At 40.4% G+C, this 17,184-nt stretch overlaps 1 protein-coding gene across 3 annotated transcripts in view; it reads right to left on the bottom strand.

Annotated features, from left to right (window-relative positions):
• Positions 1-17,184, bottom strand: part of mta1 (metastasis associated 1) — a 49,249-nt gene that overhangs the window by 23,671 nt on the left and 8,394 nt on the right. For all 3 annotated transcript variants that reach the window (XM_039786900.1, XM_039786901.1, XM_039786902.1), the window contains exons 2-3: positions 11,011-11,078; positions 7,928-8,021 (exon numbers count right to left, since the gene is read on the bottom strand). In XM_039786900.1, coding sequence (XP_039642834.1) covers positions 7,928-8,021; positions 11,011-11,078 — 162 coding nt within the window. The remainder of the gene's footprint in view (positions 1-7,927; positions 8,022-11,010; positions 11,079-17,184) is intronic.

Consider the following 17,184-nt stretch of genomic DNA (forward strand, 5'->3'; position numbering starts at 1 on the left):
ACAAGGCAATGCATTAGCATGAAAATCCATAACACTGCAAAACTGAATCAAAATGCAAAAAGGAGTGTATTAATTATTAGCCCGTGTGAAGGGGAAGTAGGGAGGATCATGAGCCACACACAAGACTCACTGCAAAAATAAAACCAACATGTTTATATTTCTGTACACTTTTTTGACAGCAGATCAGTTGGAACAATAAAAGAAAGAAATAAGAACTTCAAAAAAATAAATGAATATATAAATAAAACTCTTGAGTTATGCAGGAACTGTGATTGAAGAGAATAAACCTCATAACGGCACAGACGCTCGTTTTGTTTTTTTAAGTAGAGCTACACTAGCAAGACTGATGGCTGTTTGTTTTTTACTTTTCACAAGTTCAATTTTTTCGTGACTTGCTGGAAATTGAGGATAAAACAACAAATGGCCCCAGCCAGACACACACCGTTCATGCTTCATGATCGGTGCCTTAACCCCTATAAATATGGGGCGTTTGCTGCGTGATGTAGCACCTTTGCTTGTTACACCTGAAGCTTAATAAGCCTAATATTAGATTTCCTAAAATGGGTAACAAGGTGTACATTTATTCAGGCAATGCAGGGTCATCTGTATTATAGTCAGAGCAAGCCCAGAAAATATACATGAAGATAAGAGGAAGCACCCTTGCATGAAATAAGACAAATGCACACATGATAGCGTTTTACTTTCACTTGAATGACAATGAAAATACCTTAAAGTGCTCATATTATGCTTTTTTGGCTTTTTCCCTTTCCTTTATTGCGTTATATGTCTTTTTTGTCCATGTTATAGGTTTACAAAATGAAAAAGCCTAAAGTCCACCCCAAAGGGACTTACCATCTCCAACAGAAAACACTGTTCACAAACTGCTCCAAACAGCTCTATTGTAGTCCAGCCTTTACTTCAGAGACAAACGTGCCTCACTTTGTAACACACGTTATAATGCTCGCCTAGCTGCTAGCGTGGCACTCCCTCATACTCTGCAACTGACTGGCTAGCAGTACTTACTGCGCATGTGTGACTCCCAACAAAGATGGAACAGAAGTGTGATGCCTCACTCTGTAGCTATAACATAGAGCTCAACACACAGGGTGAAAAGAGGAGCTACAGCAATGTGCAGTACAACAACTATATGGTGTTTTCTGAAAATTAAACCACATAAACCTATTCTGGTACAACCTCAAAATACAATTATGAACCTGAAAATGAGCATAATATGAGCACTTTAAAAGAAGCAAGGACAGGGTGTACCAGATGCTGTATGTTTTTTGTGTGTGGAGAAATTAGCTTTTAGGCTTACCAAAAATAAGGAGGAACTGTTCTTTTAAGGCTGAACATTGTAATATTGTTTGTGCTGGCTCCTGTGTTTGTACGATATCTACTCTGCATGTCTGTCCGTCCTGAAAGAGGGAGTCCTTCTCAGCAGCTCTTCATGAGATTTCTCCCTTTATTATCATCCTCGTAAAAGGTTGTTTTGAGGAGTTTTTCTTTATCCGAATTGAGGGTCTGTATGCTCATATCCATAAATGTACACACACACATTGTCCAGGTGATGTAGCAGTACATCAGCTGACTGGCCCCCTGGCTGAGCGTCCTTGAGTAGCAACTCAACTCCCCAACCTCAGTCCTTCCTCGGCTGATCCGAGCCAATCTCCTGGCAGTGCACCCACACCATGCTCTCTACAAATTGCCTCTCCATCTCACCTGTCCCAGCCAATTATCAATTATTGATGAATGGGTCGCCTTACGGGGCTGAGAGACGTCGTGCGAGGGGAGGGGAAAGGAGAGGAAAGAGCAGCCCTGAAGAGGAGGTGAGAATAGCACCTCAGGCCGTTATTACCTTAACACACTGACTGCACCGCTATGATACACCATGTGTTTGTGTGGTGGTGGAGAGACACACAACGCAGCTACATGCTTCTGCTCCAAAATAATTGGTCGAAAGGAATATAACAGTTTACTCACAACTCCTACATCAGCGGGGAGATCCATCAATAAAAATAAAAAAAATCAATACTGTGACATGAGAAGATATCCTCTGGGTGTTTGACTGCAGTAATATTGTGACATAAGTTAAATATTGTCTTAACTTGTTCTTAAAAGGCTGCATTACAGTAAAGTAATAATAAAACAATTCAGACCTTACCTAACTGTCCTGTCTATTATCAACACATTTTTCCCTTCTCAATAACCAAATTAGCAACCCCTATAAAAAATATAAATCATGGAAATACCAATAGTCTTACCCAAAACACTATAACATAATCAATATTGAGACAACGGTTTTGTCAATGCTGCCCAGCTCTAACTTCCAAATGAAATGATGGGATTCAGATGGTGTCTACAGATCTGGGGGCTATGACATGTTTGCCCAGTTGAGGACGTGCGTTTCAAAAAGTACTTCCACCTTACACAAGTGCATTGTGAGCATGTATTCCGCCATTCACACCACATTCCAAACAAGAGTAAGAACAAGAGCAGCATAGTCAGTAGAAAACTAGGGTAATAACAAGAGAGTGACCGTACGTAAAGTGGCTTTTATCGAGTGAACAGATCTAGAAGTGTAAAATTGTGTACAAACAGTTAAAAGTGCTCATATTATGCTTTTTGGCTTTCTCCCTTTCCTTTATAGTGTTATATATCTTTTTTGTGCATGTTATAGGTTTCCAAAGTGAAAAAGCCCAAAGTCCACCCCAAAGGGACTTACCATCTCCAACAGAAAACACTGTTCACAAACTGCTCCAAACAGCTCTATTGTAGTCCAGCCTTTACTTCAGAGACAAACGTGCCTCACTTTGTAACACACGTTATAATGCTCACCTAGCTGCTAGCGTGGCACTCCCTCATACTCTGCAACGGACTAGCTAGCAGTGCTTACTGCTCATGTGCGACTCCTAATAAAGATGGTACAGAAGTGAGATGTCTCACTCTGTAGCTAAAACAGAGAGCTCAACACACAGGGTAAAAAGAGGAGCTGCAGCAATGTCCAGTACAACAAAAATATGGTGTTTTCTGAAAATTAAACCATGTAAACCTATTCTGGTACAACATCTAAATACAATTATGAACCTGAAAATGAGCATAATGTGAGCACTTTAAGTCAAGTTTTTCTGCATCGTCACATTGTTTGGGATTGTGTCCCATTCTAAAATGTGACTTTTCATTAGACCCGCCAGGCAGGGTCTAATGAAAACATCTTTCGAACTCTACGTTCTAAATTTATGCTCTCCAATCCCAGATAACTTTGTTGACATCACACAAGATATTTTCCCCAGACATAACAAAGCTCCCTCCATAAAAAAAAAAAAACGACATTAAACAGCTGTTTTCACAGGCTGAATAGTTTTTCTCCTTTATCTGATTTTGGGGTTTAAAATCGCTAGAATTCCTCTTTAAGTAACCAGTTACATTTCATAAATGTCATGTAAACAAGAAAAAAAAAAAGTCTGTAATTGCAGTGAGGTGGTAGGTAGTGTAGGTCATGAAAACAGGAGTTTAACAGTAATCAGACTGTTGCAGTGCATGTAAACGGGTTCTCCGATTTCTTGACTGAACCTTATTTCTCCCAGTAACCCGGTTACTGGAGTGCACTTAAAACTTTTCAAAAAAAACTTATGAAAGCTGGCAAGTCATTAAAACAAGAGCAGAAAGGTAAACACATCTTCAAAACTATATTGTTGCACATAATGCAAACATTCTGTAGTGGAGCATTTTCAGCTAAATTTCTCTCTGATGCCAACAACAAAAAAGTATTTTTTAGTATAATTTCCTGCTTTCTTCCCCAAAAAACAGAAAAAGTAATTACATTTTTATAATATTGAAACAAACACGCCGAATAAGCTGCAACAACAACATGAAATCTCTGTGTGCACCTTAAGAAGGCACAACAAATGTGTCGACATGAGGAGAGGATGTTGCCTTCACCTTGTAATCGTTACAGCTGATAAGGACACAGTTCCTAAAGCTCTGCAGCTGAGGATGCAAATGGCACATACATTCTCTTGCTGTAGGACTTAGTTCCATTATAACAGATCATCTGTGAAGCTCAAGTAGTACAACTACTAACGGCAGGAGTATGGCCATCCTGTGAATGAATTCACTTATAAAACGGTAATAAAAGCATCCCAGTAAAAGGGATGTGACATAGGTTTGTGACCCACTTTGGAGCCCAGTGGCAAATATACAGTATACTGCACTTATCCCACGACCAGCTTGACTTCACTAGTTGTACTTTTGAGCATAAGTTCACTGGCAACATTGTTGTCTATTCTTTATGGGAGCTGGGAGCCACATCTCCAAAATAGAAAAAAGGTTTGAGTCATAGCAAATTCAAACATCTGAAGGGAGGGGCCAGGGAGGTAAAAAAAATGCCAAGTTCGCCAAGGATGCCGACCACTCAGGAGGCTGCTTTGCTCACAGGGGAGGGGCTAATGCCGGAGTCGGAGGCCCCATTGAGGGAGCGCTCAGAATCTCAAAATATCTGATCAATGACTCACAGCCGACACACATAAAGACACAGTGCTCATACGAACACACACACACGACTGCCATTCTCCACTGATCCATAACGAAACTGAATTAAATGTACCCCTTCAGGCCCAGGGCTTAAAACTCAAGACAATCATGCATCACACACACACACACACACACACACAAACACACACACACACACACACACACACACACACACACACACACACACACACACACACACACACACACACACACACACACACACCATTTTTTACATATTGCAAAATATCTGGAAGCCCCTTACTGAACTGCAGCTGGCAGAGCCCAGCCAAAAACCAGGAGGCCTTTAGAGGAGCAGCCTATACAAACGATACTGCTACATGTGCCAATACTATCATTTGATGCCTCTTGGGTCTCCTACCATAGAACCCACTTTCATTGACTTGGCAATAGATGGTGCAAGATAACTTTTCTCCTGTGTCCTCTTCCAGGGAGGTTTGGCTACAGTACCATGGGCCCTAAAACTTCTTGATAACATTATGCACGGTGTACGCAGGAACATCAAGGTCTCTGGAGATGGACTTTTAGCTTTGAGATAATTTATGCTTGGCTACGATCTTCTGTCTGACCTCCTCAGACAATTCTCTGCTTTTCTTTTTTCTCCATGCAGTGACACATTAAACTGGTTGAATGCATGATTATTCAATTGTATGACCTTGTGACTCACCTGCTTGAAATCCAATTATTTCTTACAATTTCTAAAAAGGTGACAATAATATTGTCTAGGCCATTTTCGGATTTCTGTGTGGAACAAGCTAGGATTCAGTATTTTTACAGGGTTTTTTTGTTCCACTGCAAACAAAATAAATGAATATGTGGATACAAAAAGATGTTTAAATTGTGTTATTTGAAAAAAATGCAAGGGCTGCAATATTTTCAGTCACGACTGTATAAGTTAAGCTTACATTGATTACAAGTTAAAATCTTTAGCAGAAAAACTGAAAATCCTGCATACAAAACGTTATGTGCAGACAAAGCAGCATATGTTTAAAACGCACACAAACGCTGCTATAAAAAAAAAAAAAAAAAAAAAGACTTTCTTAAAGGAACACACACAGACAAACTGATGCTGTGTGGTCCAACAGAACAAACAATCCCCATCCTACCACGGATACACCGCCCAGGCCTCACACACACACAAACATAAGTTCATGCAGTCACACAAACACATGTGCACTTCAATAGGACACTTTGACTGACACACACACACACACACACACACACACACACACACACACACACACACACACACACACACACACACACACACACACACACACACACACACACACACACACACACACACACACACACACACACACACACACACACACTTTAGCCTGCCACACCCAGTCAAAGTCTAAGGGTTGGCATGGCTAGCCAAGAATACAGGATGGCAGTGTTTCTACTGTTAGTATGACACCACTGGCATGAATGGTGCAGTGAGTTAAATCAAACTGTGCTAAAATTCACCACATTTTTTTAAACATTATAGCCTGATCCATTTTTGTTTGCTTTTAAGTCTGTGGGTATATTAAATGCAATTTATCTTTGTGCAGAAGCAGAAAGCCAGATAACCTGTCATCTCAGTCCAGATGTGTAATGGACACAGTCACTCTGCTTCACTGTGTTCCCAACTTTGCACGTCTTGAAACTAGTAAGCCTCGTGGTGCATTCAAAGTTATTGTAAAATAAATAAAATATTATAAATCCACTTCAAATACATTTATTTCACAGTCTATATCCGCCTTTTAAAAAGGATTATTAAAAAAACGTTTTCTAAAAAAAAACACGTTTGTTATTAAAAAAACCACAAAAAATATTAATAATTATTTTTAAAAAAAAAAAAAAAAAAAAAAATAAAAAAAAACGTTGGTTAAAAGAGGTGGGATCATGTTGTGTGTGTGTGTGTGTGTTGTGTTGTGTGTGTGTGTGTGTGTGTGTGTGTGTGTGTGTGTGTGTGTGTGTGTGTGTGTGTGTGTGTGTGTGTGTGTGTGTGTGTGTGTGTGTGTGTGTGTATCTATCCTGAAGTGGAAATGAATCCTGTATCCCTCTCTGCTTCTTTACTCTTTAAATTCAGGCACTCTGGAGAAGAGCCTTGAAGGCATCACTTCCCACTGACCACTGGGGAGGCGACCTGGACATTCAAGAATGGCTGTGGCCTTTAGCATGATTTATACTTCTGCGTAAAATCTACGCCATGGCTACGTACGTAGTAAGGTGGGGACACGACCCAACGCCGTAGCCTGACGTGCACCTCTCGAAAAAAAAAAATGTTACAACCGTTAGCCCGCCCCCTGTGGCTTAGTAACCCCCGACTCATTTCCTGGTTCTCCTTCTCCATAAACAACATGATATCAAGGAGAGGGTTAACTTTTCCTGCTACAGAAAGCACAGGAGAGACACTTTGTTTCTCTCACTATGACCCTAGTCGGTTTCGCTCCAAAGCTAATCAGTCTCTCTCTCTCTCGCGCTCTCTCTCTCTCTCTCTCTCACACTTACGTAGGCTACAGCGAAAGCTCTGCGTGAAGCCTCCGCACAACCATAAATCAAGCTTTAAACAGACACACTGCTGTTACCTGCGACTTCTTCCACACTCTTTAACCACTAACCTTCTTAAACTGACCATCTCAGTCCTTCTGGGCTCCCATATTTCCTGTCTCCATCATTATTTTTTTTAAATCAATCATTGTTTTAATGTATTTGTCTCTGAACAAACATCCAAGTACCCATGAAATTAAAAAGGCTGATTGAGGTAGAGGCCAGTCCAAGTCCGCCAGCTGTAACCCAGACTGCGGTCTATGCTCCAAGCTATGGAGAACAGCACCACATTTAAGTACACGCTACTAAAACACCCACGCTTAAGAGCACATATACATAGACACACACCCACACACACACACACACACACCCCCACACACACACACACACACACACACACACACACACACACACACACACACACACACACACACACACACACACACACACACACACACACACACACACACACACACACAGGTGTCGTCATATTGATACGCCCAACAGATCGAATGCCATCTGCAATTAGGGCTGTCAGAGGAGGGGCTGCTGCAGTCTGGACTGTTTCTCTCAGCTCAGTAACCGTGCACAAAAACTCAATTCGATTTTGTATCACCCCTGGTGTGCAAACAATGCCTTACAATCGAGCCACATACCAAACAGAGTTGTATTCTCCAGTTCAGGGAAATCTTGTTCAATGTGACTAAAGGTACTATAACTTTGCAGTGAAAATAACTGAAGAGGGTTGCTCAAAAAGAACGGTTACAAAATCATAGTTGGCGTGTTCTTTTTGATGCCTGGTGTTTTGCTGGCTGCTGGGTTCAGGTCGGTCACTCACTTGCATGTTTGTCTGCCAGGGCGATGAGTGTGCTGGAGATGTCCCTGCGCCGGTAAAAACACACCACTTTGGCCTCCACGTTCCCATTGGCTGTCTGCAAACCAGAGACAATCGGCGTTACCACGGCAACAGGTGCCACACAGAGCACCCACGCACGCACACACAGATGAAAAAAAAAAGAAAAAGAAAAAAAAAAAGAAAATAACGGCTGAAAATGAGGCTAGTTCTTAACTATGGCTGAAAACACAGTGCGATACCACAGCAGTTCTCCAAAATCACAATAAGTGTTGCAGTTATCAGGACAGGGTGGTGTGTTGGGGGCTGTCTGTGCAGCACTAAGATTGGTTTCTTCCGAGTAAAAACTACATTTGTATGTTGATATGACATTTGTTTTTAATTTGGGAGCTGCATGACAATGTTTTATCAAACACTACCTGAAGAGAGAAAACTCTGGGTAAAAGAACCAAAAAGGATCAAGGCTCATTTAGATATTGATTTGTAGCTTAATACACACAAATTAAATAGAACAGAATAGAAATCACGATATTGATAAAGTAGGATTCTTTAAAGCATTATCATATCATATTTGTATCTTATTATAGCTAGAGCATATTGGATTAGGATTATTGAGAGAAAGATGGATAGAGAGAGACAGAGAATAAGCGAACACAGTCAACATGTATTTCTTTACATTCTGCACACACTTTCTACTTTTCCCAATCACAGAATAATTGAAATCCAATTTCACACATCTCCGTGTCTGACAAATGGTGCAGTAACAAGTAAAACACAATTTCCTATTATTATCGTTTCGGATAGCAAACTAAAACACGGTTCTCTTTAAAAATGAAAGAGGTTTAATGAAACGCAAAAGTTATTCTTTGTTGAGATTTTGCTCTTTTGTTGTATGTCACTGAGATTACTCAGGTACAGATGCAGGCGCAGTTAATCTGTAGAAGTAAAATGAAGCGATAGTCTCTTTGAGCATTGAAGTTTAAACTGTAAACCTTACTTACAGGGCGAGTAAAGCAGAACATAAAAAGGAGGATAATAACAAAAGAACAAGCTGAGGTTAACAGCTTTACAGTCAGCACTGTGACACGAGTGTGGGTATAAAGAAGGTACAATTTAAACATGTGGCAGCCAAGCAGCAAAATGGAAAACATAAAAATGTTAATCTTTATAAAGCACTAGTACCTAGGCTGATTTGAGTTATTGTCACACTTCTTTTAGTATGATTAAATGATTGGTCAATTGGCAGAAAAACAATCAGAAACTATTTTGATAACCAATGAATTGTTATTTTAAGCAAAATATGCCTGCTATTTACTTTGACTTTATGGACCAAAAGAGTAACCAAGGGAATTATCTGCTGGCTAATCGACGGTAAAAGAATCATTAGATGCAGACCTGGATTCTTTAACCTTTTTCATTTTTTCCTCCTCTGTAAATTTGTGGCACCAAGTACATCGACATTGACTCGTAATAATAATTAATTTCATTAATGGGAGTTACTTTCACGTCACCTAAGGTCACCTCACAGTAGTAAAACAGGAATTAGAAACAAGGACACAGTCCTGTACATAAAAATAAAAAGTACGTTGCTGTTGTTCTGGCATTACACACAAAGGCTTTCGGGTTCAGTCAGTTCAGTCAAATTCTTAATTTTTCTGTGTTTTTCAATAGTTTTGAGTCTTTCCCTTAGGCCCGGTTTCCACGAATACGCTCGCGGGTGAAAACGACTAAATATTTTATCGGATGTGCCTTTCGTGTAGACAGCGATGGCATTTTTGGGGCTTAAAAACACAAAAAAGTGAAACCACCCTCCAGAGTGGAAATCTTAAAAACGCTCCACCGTCGCGTTCCCGTCTAAAGGGTAAAAACGCACTGAGTGTGTGTGTGTGTGTATGCGTATATATGTGTGTGCGCCACGTGTGTGTGTGTGTGTGCGCGCACATTGTTTGGAGCAATAACTCCACCTCCTCGTCTGTCAGCTTTTGTTGTTTGCTTCGCGCTACTAGGAAGAGGAGAGGGAGGGAGGAGGAGGATGAGAGGGAGACGAGTAGAAGGAAGGTTCGACGCAGGCGCGCGGACTTGGTGGATCGCATTTCACACACTTTTGCGTCACCATATGCACCCCCCCCCCCCCATATTGCTCGTCTAAACGCGGAATAAAAAGTGCCAACGCCACTTTTGCATTTTCCCTTCAGATTGTATCCGTCTAAACATAGCCTTAGACTATCCATCTATATATGCTTTCTGACCGCGCATCGCAAACCTTATGGAAGAGAAACCCAGAGATCCCTGAGGAGCAGAGACACTGACAGTGACAGACAGAGTAAAGGGCTCACTCTGAGCTCTGCGTCAATCACATTAAACAGCCTCCATATTATCCAGCACAGGCCTGGGACAGGGGACAGACAGCGGGCACCTGTATCTAGTCCACAGAGAGACAGGCCTCTTTTTCTGCTTCTTAGAATGAACAATGTACAGGATGGCAGGCAGGGATTTACCAGACAGCATCCAGGGCAACATTGTCAGATCATCAATAATGACAATCTCACAAAACGTTGGCAGTTAAATCATTTTTGTTTCTCAAGTTAATAACGATCCTGATCTTGTGAACAATCATGACGGTGTCCCACAACCAAATTTTCAACCGAAGAATCTGTAAAGCTGCGAGTAACGATTGTTTTCAGTATCGATTTAATAGGCTCTGTTTAGGAAATGTCAGAAAATAGTAAAAGAAATAACATGTACAATTTTGCGAAGACCAAAGGGAATTTCTTGTAATTGTTTCTCGCCTCAGACCAAAAGCCTGAAGCCTTTACTGTAATGTACAACAAAGAAAATACTTACATTTCAGAAGCTTGGACGTAGTAATTTAGTATTTTTGCTTGAAAGATTACTATAATTAGGATTAATTGATTATCAAAAGTGTTACTTAAGTAATTGTGATCAAAAAAATCTGAATTCTATCTCTGACAAATCAGATTGCAGAGTGGGGTTTTTAAACGCTCGGGACAGAGGGCTGAAATCTGATGTACAGCTGTCAGAACTGTGCTGCACTTAAGCACACTCACCTTGTTCAACTCCTCTATCCTCCTGATCAGCAGTGGGTTACTGGACGAGTTCTCAAAATAAACATAATCTGCAGAGGAACAGCAAGGAGGAGGAGGGTAGAAATAGGGAGGAGGAAGGAGCAGGGGAATGGAAAGAGAAAGGAAAAGAGCAAAGAAAAACGTCAGTCAGCATTTCGAGGTCATCCAAACGTTCAGGGGGATTTCCAGTTTGGACCACACTATGACAGCTTAATTAGTCAACAGGAAAGTGCAACACAGACATCCACCAAATGTTGGTTTAACTTGATTAGGTGAATTTTATACACCGGAGATCCAGCTGGAGTTGGGAGGTCTGACTGAATAAGACTGTGACGCACCAACACACAACAAATCTGGCTCTCCAAAGCGTTCCATTCAGACGGCAGCCATGTATGTCCTCATGCTTTCTTTGTCTTATTGCCGCTTATGCACCCCATGTGTGTTGTTGTTGTTTGCATGCACAGTGTGTCTGCATTCGTGTGGGTGTGTATGAGAGAGTGCATAAGCATGTGTGAATTTACTATGCATCCGTGTGTGTGTGTGTGTGGCTCTCTCTCTCTCTCTCCTGGCACTGCTCCAGGCCCACTGGAGGCTTAGCTCTCACCAGGATGTCCCCACAGGCCCCAATCTTGGTAGGGTGCCTGGTCTTAGCCCTGCATGTGTCTTGGCTGAGTGCTGTCAGATTATACCCCACACTTGGTTGGCTGCCTGGAGCTGAAGCTATCCTCCCTTTACCCTGAACCTCACCCGCCAATCCCCCCCCCCAGGGCCCCCGGGCCCCCATCTTTTGACCGACTAGGCCAAAGATTGCCCGAAATTCCACCAACATAACCGTGATGCTCACTGACTCCTGCTTTTTATTCCTGCACCTCCTGTGTCCAACACTTACTGGTTTAGGAATGCACTTGTCGTGTAAGCACACCCAGGATCTGCACTGACATCCAGATCTATAGACTACTATTACTGTCAGAGTTAAAAAGGAAAAATCCACTTAGAAACACAACACTGTTAAAACAACCATCTGTAATGCATCTCGTGTTTTGGACCACCTTGCTTTTTCTCTTTTATGGCACAGATAGCTCCAGAATATAGACATTGTAACATGCTCCAATAAGAATATAAAGCTAAAACTATTTGAAAATTGACCAATTCATAAACAGACAGAAAATTCCATCGACAACCTTTTTGATAGTTCCCCAAACATTCTTTGTACTGGTATCAAGTTCTAATAAGGTTGCAACGAATGATTATTTTCATAATCAAATAATCAGCAGTTTGGAATTTAAAATGTCAGAAAATGGATTTTATAAAAAAGAAAAGAAAAAAAAAAAGAAAAAGCCCATTAAAATTTCCCAGAGCCCAAAGTGACCTCTTCAAATGCCTTGTTTTGTCCGCTGAACAGTCCAAAACTCAAAGATATTAATTTACGATGACACAAACCAGAGAAAAACAACAAATCACTACATCGGAGAAGTTGGAAAGACAGAATGGTTTGCGTTGTCCTTGAAAACCAACAGAAACAACTAATCGGTTATTAATATGGTTTATTTTCTGATTGATTGGTTTATCGTTTCAGCTCTAGTCTCGAGTCTTGAGACGTTTTTACGTTATTACTCAGTCCCTCCAGGATTTCGCAATGTTGCCAATTCACGCGAATACAACCAATCACCGTGACTTTGGTGCGACTCGCAATTTTGACCAATCACCGCAACTTTTCCGCAAATTTGACCAATTACCGGACTTTCCCGCAACTTCAACCAATCCCAGCAGGCCCAAGTGCCAGACTTTATGTCAGTATAATGTGACTCTGAGTGCCACTGACCAAGCGGGAGTGAGAGAGAGCTTGTTTCCTGATGTGAAGACGAGACTCGAACATCTCACATTTACCAACAAAACGTACAGCGAAAGACCGAGCAAAACATTTCAGACCGTCCTGCCAACCTGTAGACATTTTAACATCAATGTACGCTGTAACTTTTTCTCACTCTAAAGTCGCTGAAGCGGCTGCTGTTTGAATACTGTCAGCTGTCTGCAGCGGGAGGGGTCGGGGCTGCTGCTCATACAGTTCCCCCCGCGACTGAGGCGCGCACACACACAAGCGGTGGATGCAGGAAAAAAGGAAAAACCGGAGAGGAGACGGTACAGGATGACCTAAATTGAGGACAGCTACGCTCGTTATTGTAAGTGCAATGATAAGTTAAAGTCCAATAAGTACTTTATCACACCGTATGAATGTGTGTGTGTGTGTGTGTGTGTGTGTGTGTGTGTGTGTGTGTGTGTGTGTGTGTGTGTGTGTGTGTGTGTGTGTGTGTGTGTGTGTGTGTCCAGGACATTAACTAACAATGTAAAGATGAACAAGCCACTGACACATATGTTCAAATTTGATTAATTCAATAAATTATTTTTTGTCTTAAATCCACCAGCCATTTTCATATTATACCAACATTTGCAGCATCCTGAACCTTTTTGGTAAGGTTACTATAGCTAAGCTATAACTAAGCCCAGAGTAATTTTATTCTCCCGAAACATTATTTTTAAAGAACTATACAAAAAAAAAAAGAAAAGAAAAAGATCGCAAATGTTTTGCAACTTTCACTGTCTCCCGCAACTTCATTGCAACAAACAAAAGCTCCCACAAAAATCTGGCATTTTGGGCCGCAACAATATCAAAAAAAGGCTGCGAAATCCTGGAGGGACTGATTACTTCACCGGTCTACTCTAATTTATTCATCTTTTGTTTTACACCTTTTATGCACAATTGTTGGGAAAGACTTTTGGGTTAAAACATTATGCAAAAACTATTTTTCTGTCAGAGTTGTATTCACAATGTTAGCAAAATAAAACATTAAAAAAGGTAATTATTACTACTATAATTTCTTTCTGTCACTTCCACATTTCAATATTTTCAAAATTCCAGAGGAATGTATATAGAGTTAACTCTTTTTAGCCTCTGTCTCGACCCAGTTTGAACTTGGTCTTCACTAAATTGCAAAATAGCTCTGGTCTTGGGCTATTGGACAAAATAAGCAATTTGAAGACATCACCTGTGGCTCTGGGAAACTATGATGGGCATTTTTCTTATTATTTCCAAACAATTTATAGACTAAAGAATTATTTTCACATCTGAATCATAAATAGTAAACATTATGTCTGCTGATCTCTGTCAAACAATGAGAAATCTCAGAGACAGCAGAGGCAGATAAACTAATCTCTCCACCACATTTATTACAATGCAAAGCAGCGCACAAGTATAAACATCAGGCCACTTACGTAGGCTACGGCGAAAGCTCTGCATGGAGCCTCCACAGAACCATAAAACTGCCTTAAGGGGCACACCTTTGACTGGAAAACCTTTTGCTCCACTCTTCCTATTGGTATTCCTCTCTCCACCCACACTTACCCAACTGAAAAGAACAGATTAACACCCAGTCTTTGGAAGGAATCACAAATGTCAAGTATTCTCTAATTTCAGACTGACGTGAAGTCATGATATCACGTTGCTAATTTAAGTAGCTAAAAGCTGACAGTAGGTAGGTACATAATAAAGTAAATTCAATTAAATAATCCCTATTAGTATCATTTGTATGAAGATTAAAGAACTTTAACGCTTTCTCTCGTTGGGTTAACCAAAGCAGCAGCAGTTGTTCAGAGAGCACGTACGTGTATGTGTGTATTTTCTATAACAGCTTCTTCTGGCAAGCGCACACTCACTACTCAACATTGGAGAGATCATCACATCACGCCTGTCTACTCTTCACCCTGAAACAGCTTGTTACTAGACTCCACTGCCACTGTGACATCTTTGTTCCTGCTGTTGAATATCAAAGAGGCCAACTTGAAACTGAGCGGCGCCGAGACTGAAAATGAAGACACCATATCAGACTTGCTCGTTTTCTAACACACGGGGGGGGGGGGGGCATGCCTGGAGGTCAGAGGTCAGAGGTCAGATCTGTGAAACTGTGGACTGGCAAAGTCACTCTCTAGTATCCCATTTAGTGAGGAGCCACAGCCGAGGTGCCCTTGGAGCATCAAACTTGATTAGAGCTCAAAACTATTTGTTGATTAATCGATATCACAAGAAAATTAACTGGCTAGTATGTTGATAATCAACGGTTTATTTTCAAGCAAAAATGTCAACAACAGGATGCTTCCAGCATCTCAATTATGAGGATTTGTTGCTTCTCCTTGAGTTTAATCCAAGGAAACAGAGTATCTTTGGGTTGGTCTGTTGGACTGGCAAAGAATTGCAATTTGTAGATGTCACCTTGGGCTTGAATACATCAACATGCACTTTTCATTATTTTCATAGATTAAAGAATAAATCAAATCGAGAAAAGACCTGGTAGATAAAAATCAGTAAGCCTGAACATACAGTTATTCCCACTGGCTATCAGTGAAATAGTTGATGTTAGTGTGTGACATCAACTGTCAAACATGGAGGAGGAAGCGTGATGGTCTGGGGCTGTTTTGCTGGATCCACGGTCAATGATTTGTACAGAGTGAAAGGCAACCTGAACCAAAACGGCTACCACAGCATTTTGCAGCGCCATGCAGTACCCTCTGGTATGTGCCTAGTTGGTCAGGGGTTCATCCTACAGCAAGATAATGACCCAAAACATAAGTCCAAGCTATGCTAGAACTACCTTAGGAAAAAAGAACAAGATGGTAAGCTTAAAAACATGGAGTGGCCAGCACAGTCCCCAGACTTAAACCCCATTGAGCTGGTTTGGGATGAACTGGACACAAAAGTGAAAGCAAAGCAACCTACAAGTGCCACACATTTATGGGAACTTCTGCAACAGAGTTGGGAAGAACTTTCTGAAGAATATTTGATTTCCATTGTAGAAAGAATGCCACGAGTGTGTTCAGTGGTTATATCTGCCAAAGGGGGCTACTTTGATGAGTCAAAAATGTAGAATACATTTTGGTTTATAAATTGATACCATGATTTCTTTTTTAACTTAAATTGTTCATTTGTTGTATTCTTTCATTTCAGAGTACATTAAGACATTGAACTGCATGAATTTCAATAAAAACCTGGAAAAATTGGCGTGTTCTAAAACTTTTGACAGACAGACAGACAGACAGACAAGGGCAGCAGGTAACGATCACGTCCATTATCAACTAGGGCTGCACAATATATTGGTTGTTTTTCGTCATTGCAATATCAAATTGGGCAATATACACATCACGAAAGGCTGTGACATATCGCAAAAGACACTCAAGAGTTTTTTTTTTGAGGACAGTTGAAAGAAATTATCAGTAGAAAACAGCACTTTAAAATGTAACTCATTCTTTTTTAAAGCAGTGCCTTTTATATTCAATTAAATATTCAATTTGTTCAGTAAAAGAATGTTAGAAATGTTTCCTTTCATTTTAAATATAATAAGCAAGTAGTTGTATTTTAGAAAATTGAAAGCAGCAGAAATGCAGAACTGAGTACACTTCAATATCCATTTATTCATCGCAAGTAATATTGTTATCGCGATATCGCATATAACATATTTTCCTCATATCGTGCAGCCCTATTATCAACTAATGTGCTGATTATTTTTAGATAATCGTTTAATCTGTGAGATGTCCGAAAATGTTTCCTGAGTTTGAGGTCATGTCTTCAAATTTGAGTCATTGTTTAGTCTATAAAATGTGGGGAAAAAAAGAGTTTACAATGGCTATGAAAAGTTCCAAGAAGATGTAACCAGTAAGTTTAGCATTTTTGCTAGATTAATTATTAAATGTATAAATTATTTATCAAAATTCTTAATTCTCTGTCAATCAACTAACTGACTGACTGATCGATCAATCACCTCATTAGCACTAAAGTGAATCTAAGTACTGTAACTGGACACACTGCTAAAAGATGCCTGCTAAAAGAGAAAACCTTTCCTGGATACATAGAAGGTAAATAAAACTTGGCAATGTTCAAAAGAACCCTGATCAAAAACAGTCATTTCACACTCAGAAACAGAGCAAGGTCTCATGACAAACCACGGTGAGAATTTTTTTTCTTTTTGCGGCCTTCAACGTTCGCTAGCTTTGAGGGACCAATTAACCGAGAGCCAAAATGCACCATGACTATTTCAGACTGAAGCTGAACCACATGTCAAACATTCAGTTTTAGCGTGGGGATGGGTGTGAAGTGCCGCCACACAGCAC

This window comes from Perca fluviatilis, chromosome 20 (assembly GCF_010015445.1).
Source record: "Perca fluviatilis chromosome 20, GENO_Pfluv_1.0, whole genome shotgun sequence".
NCBI classification, from domain to species: Eukaryota; Metazoa; Chordata; class Actinopteri; order Perciformes; family Percidae; genus Perca; species Perca fluviatilis.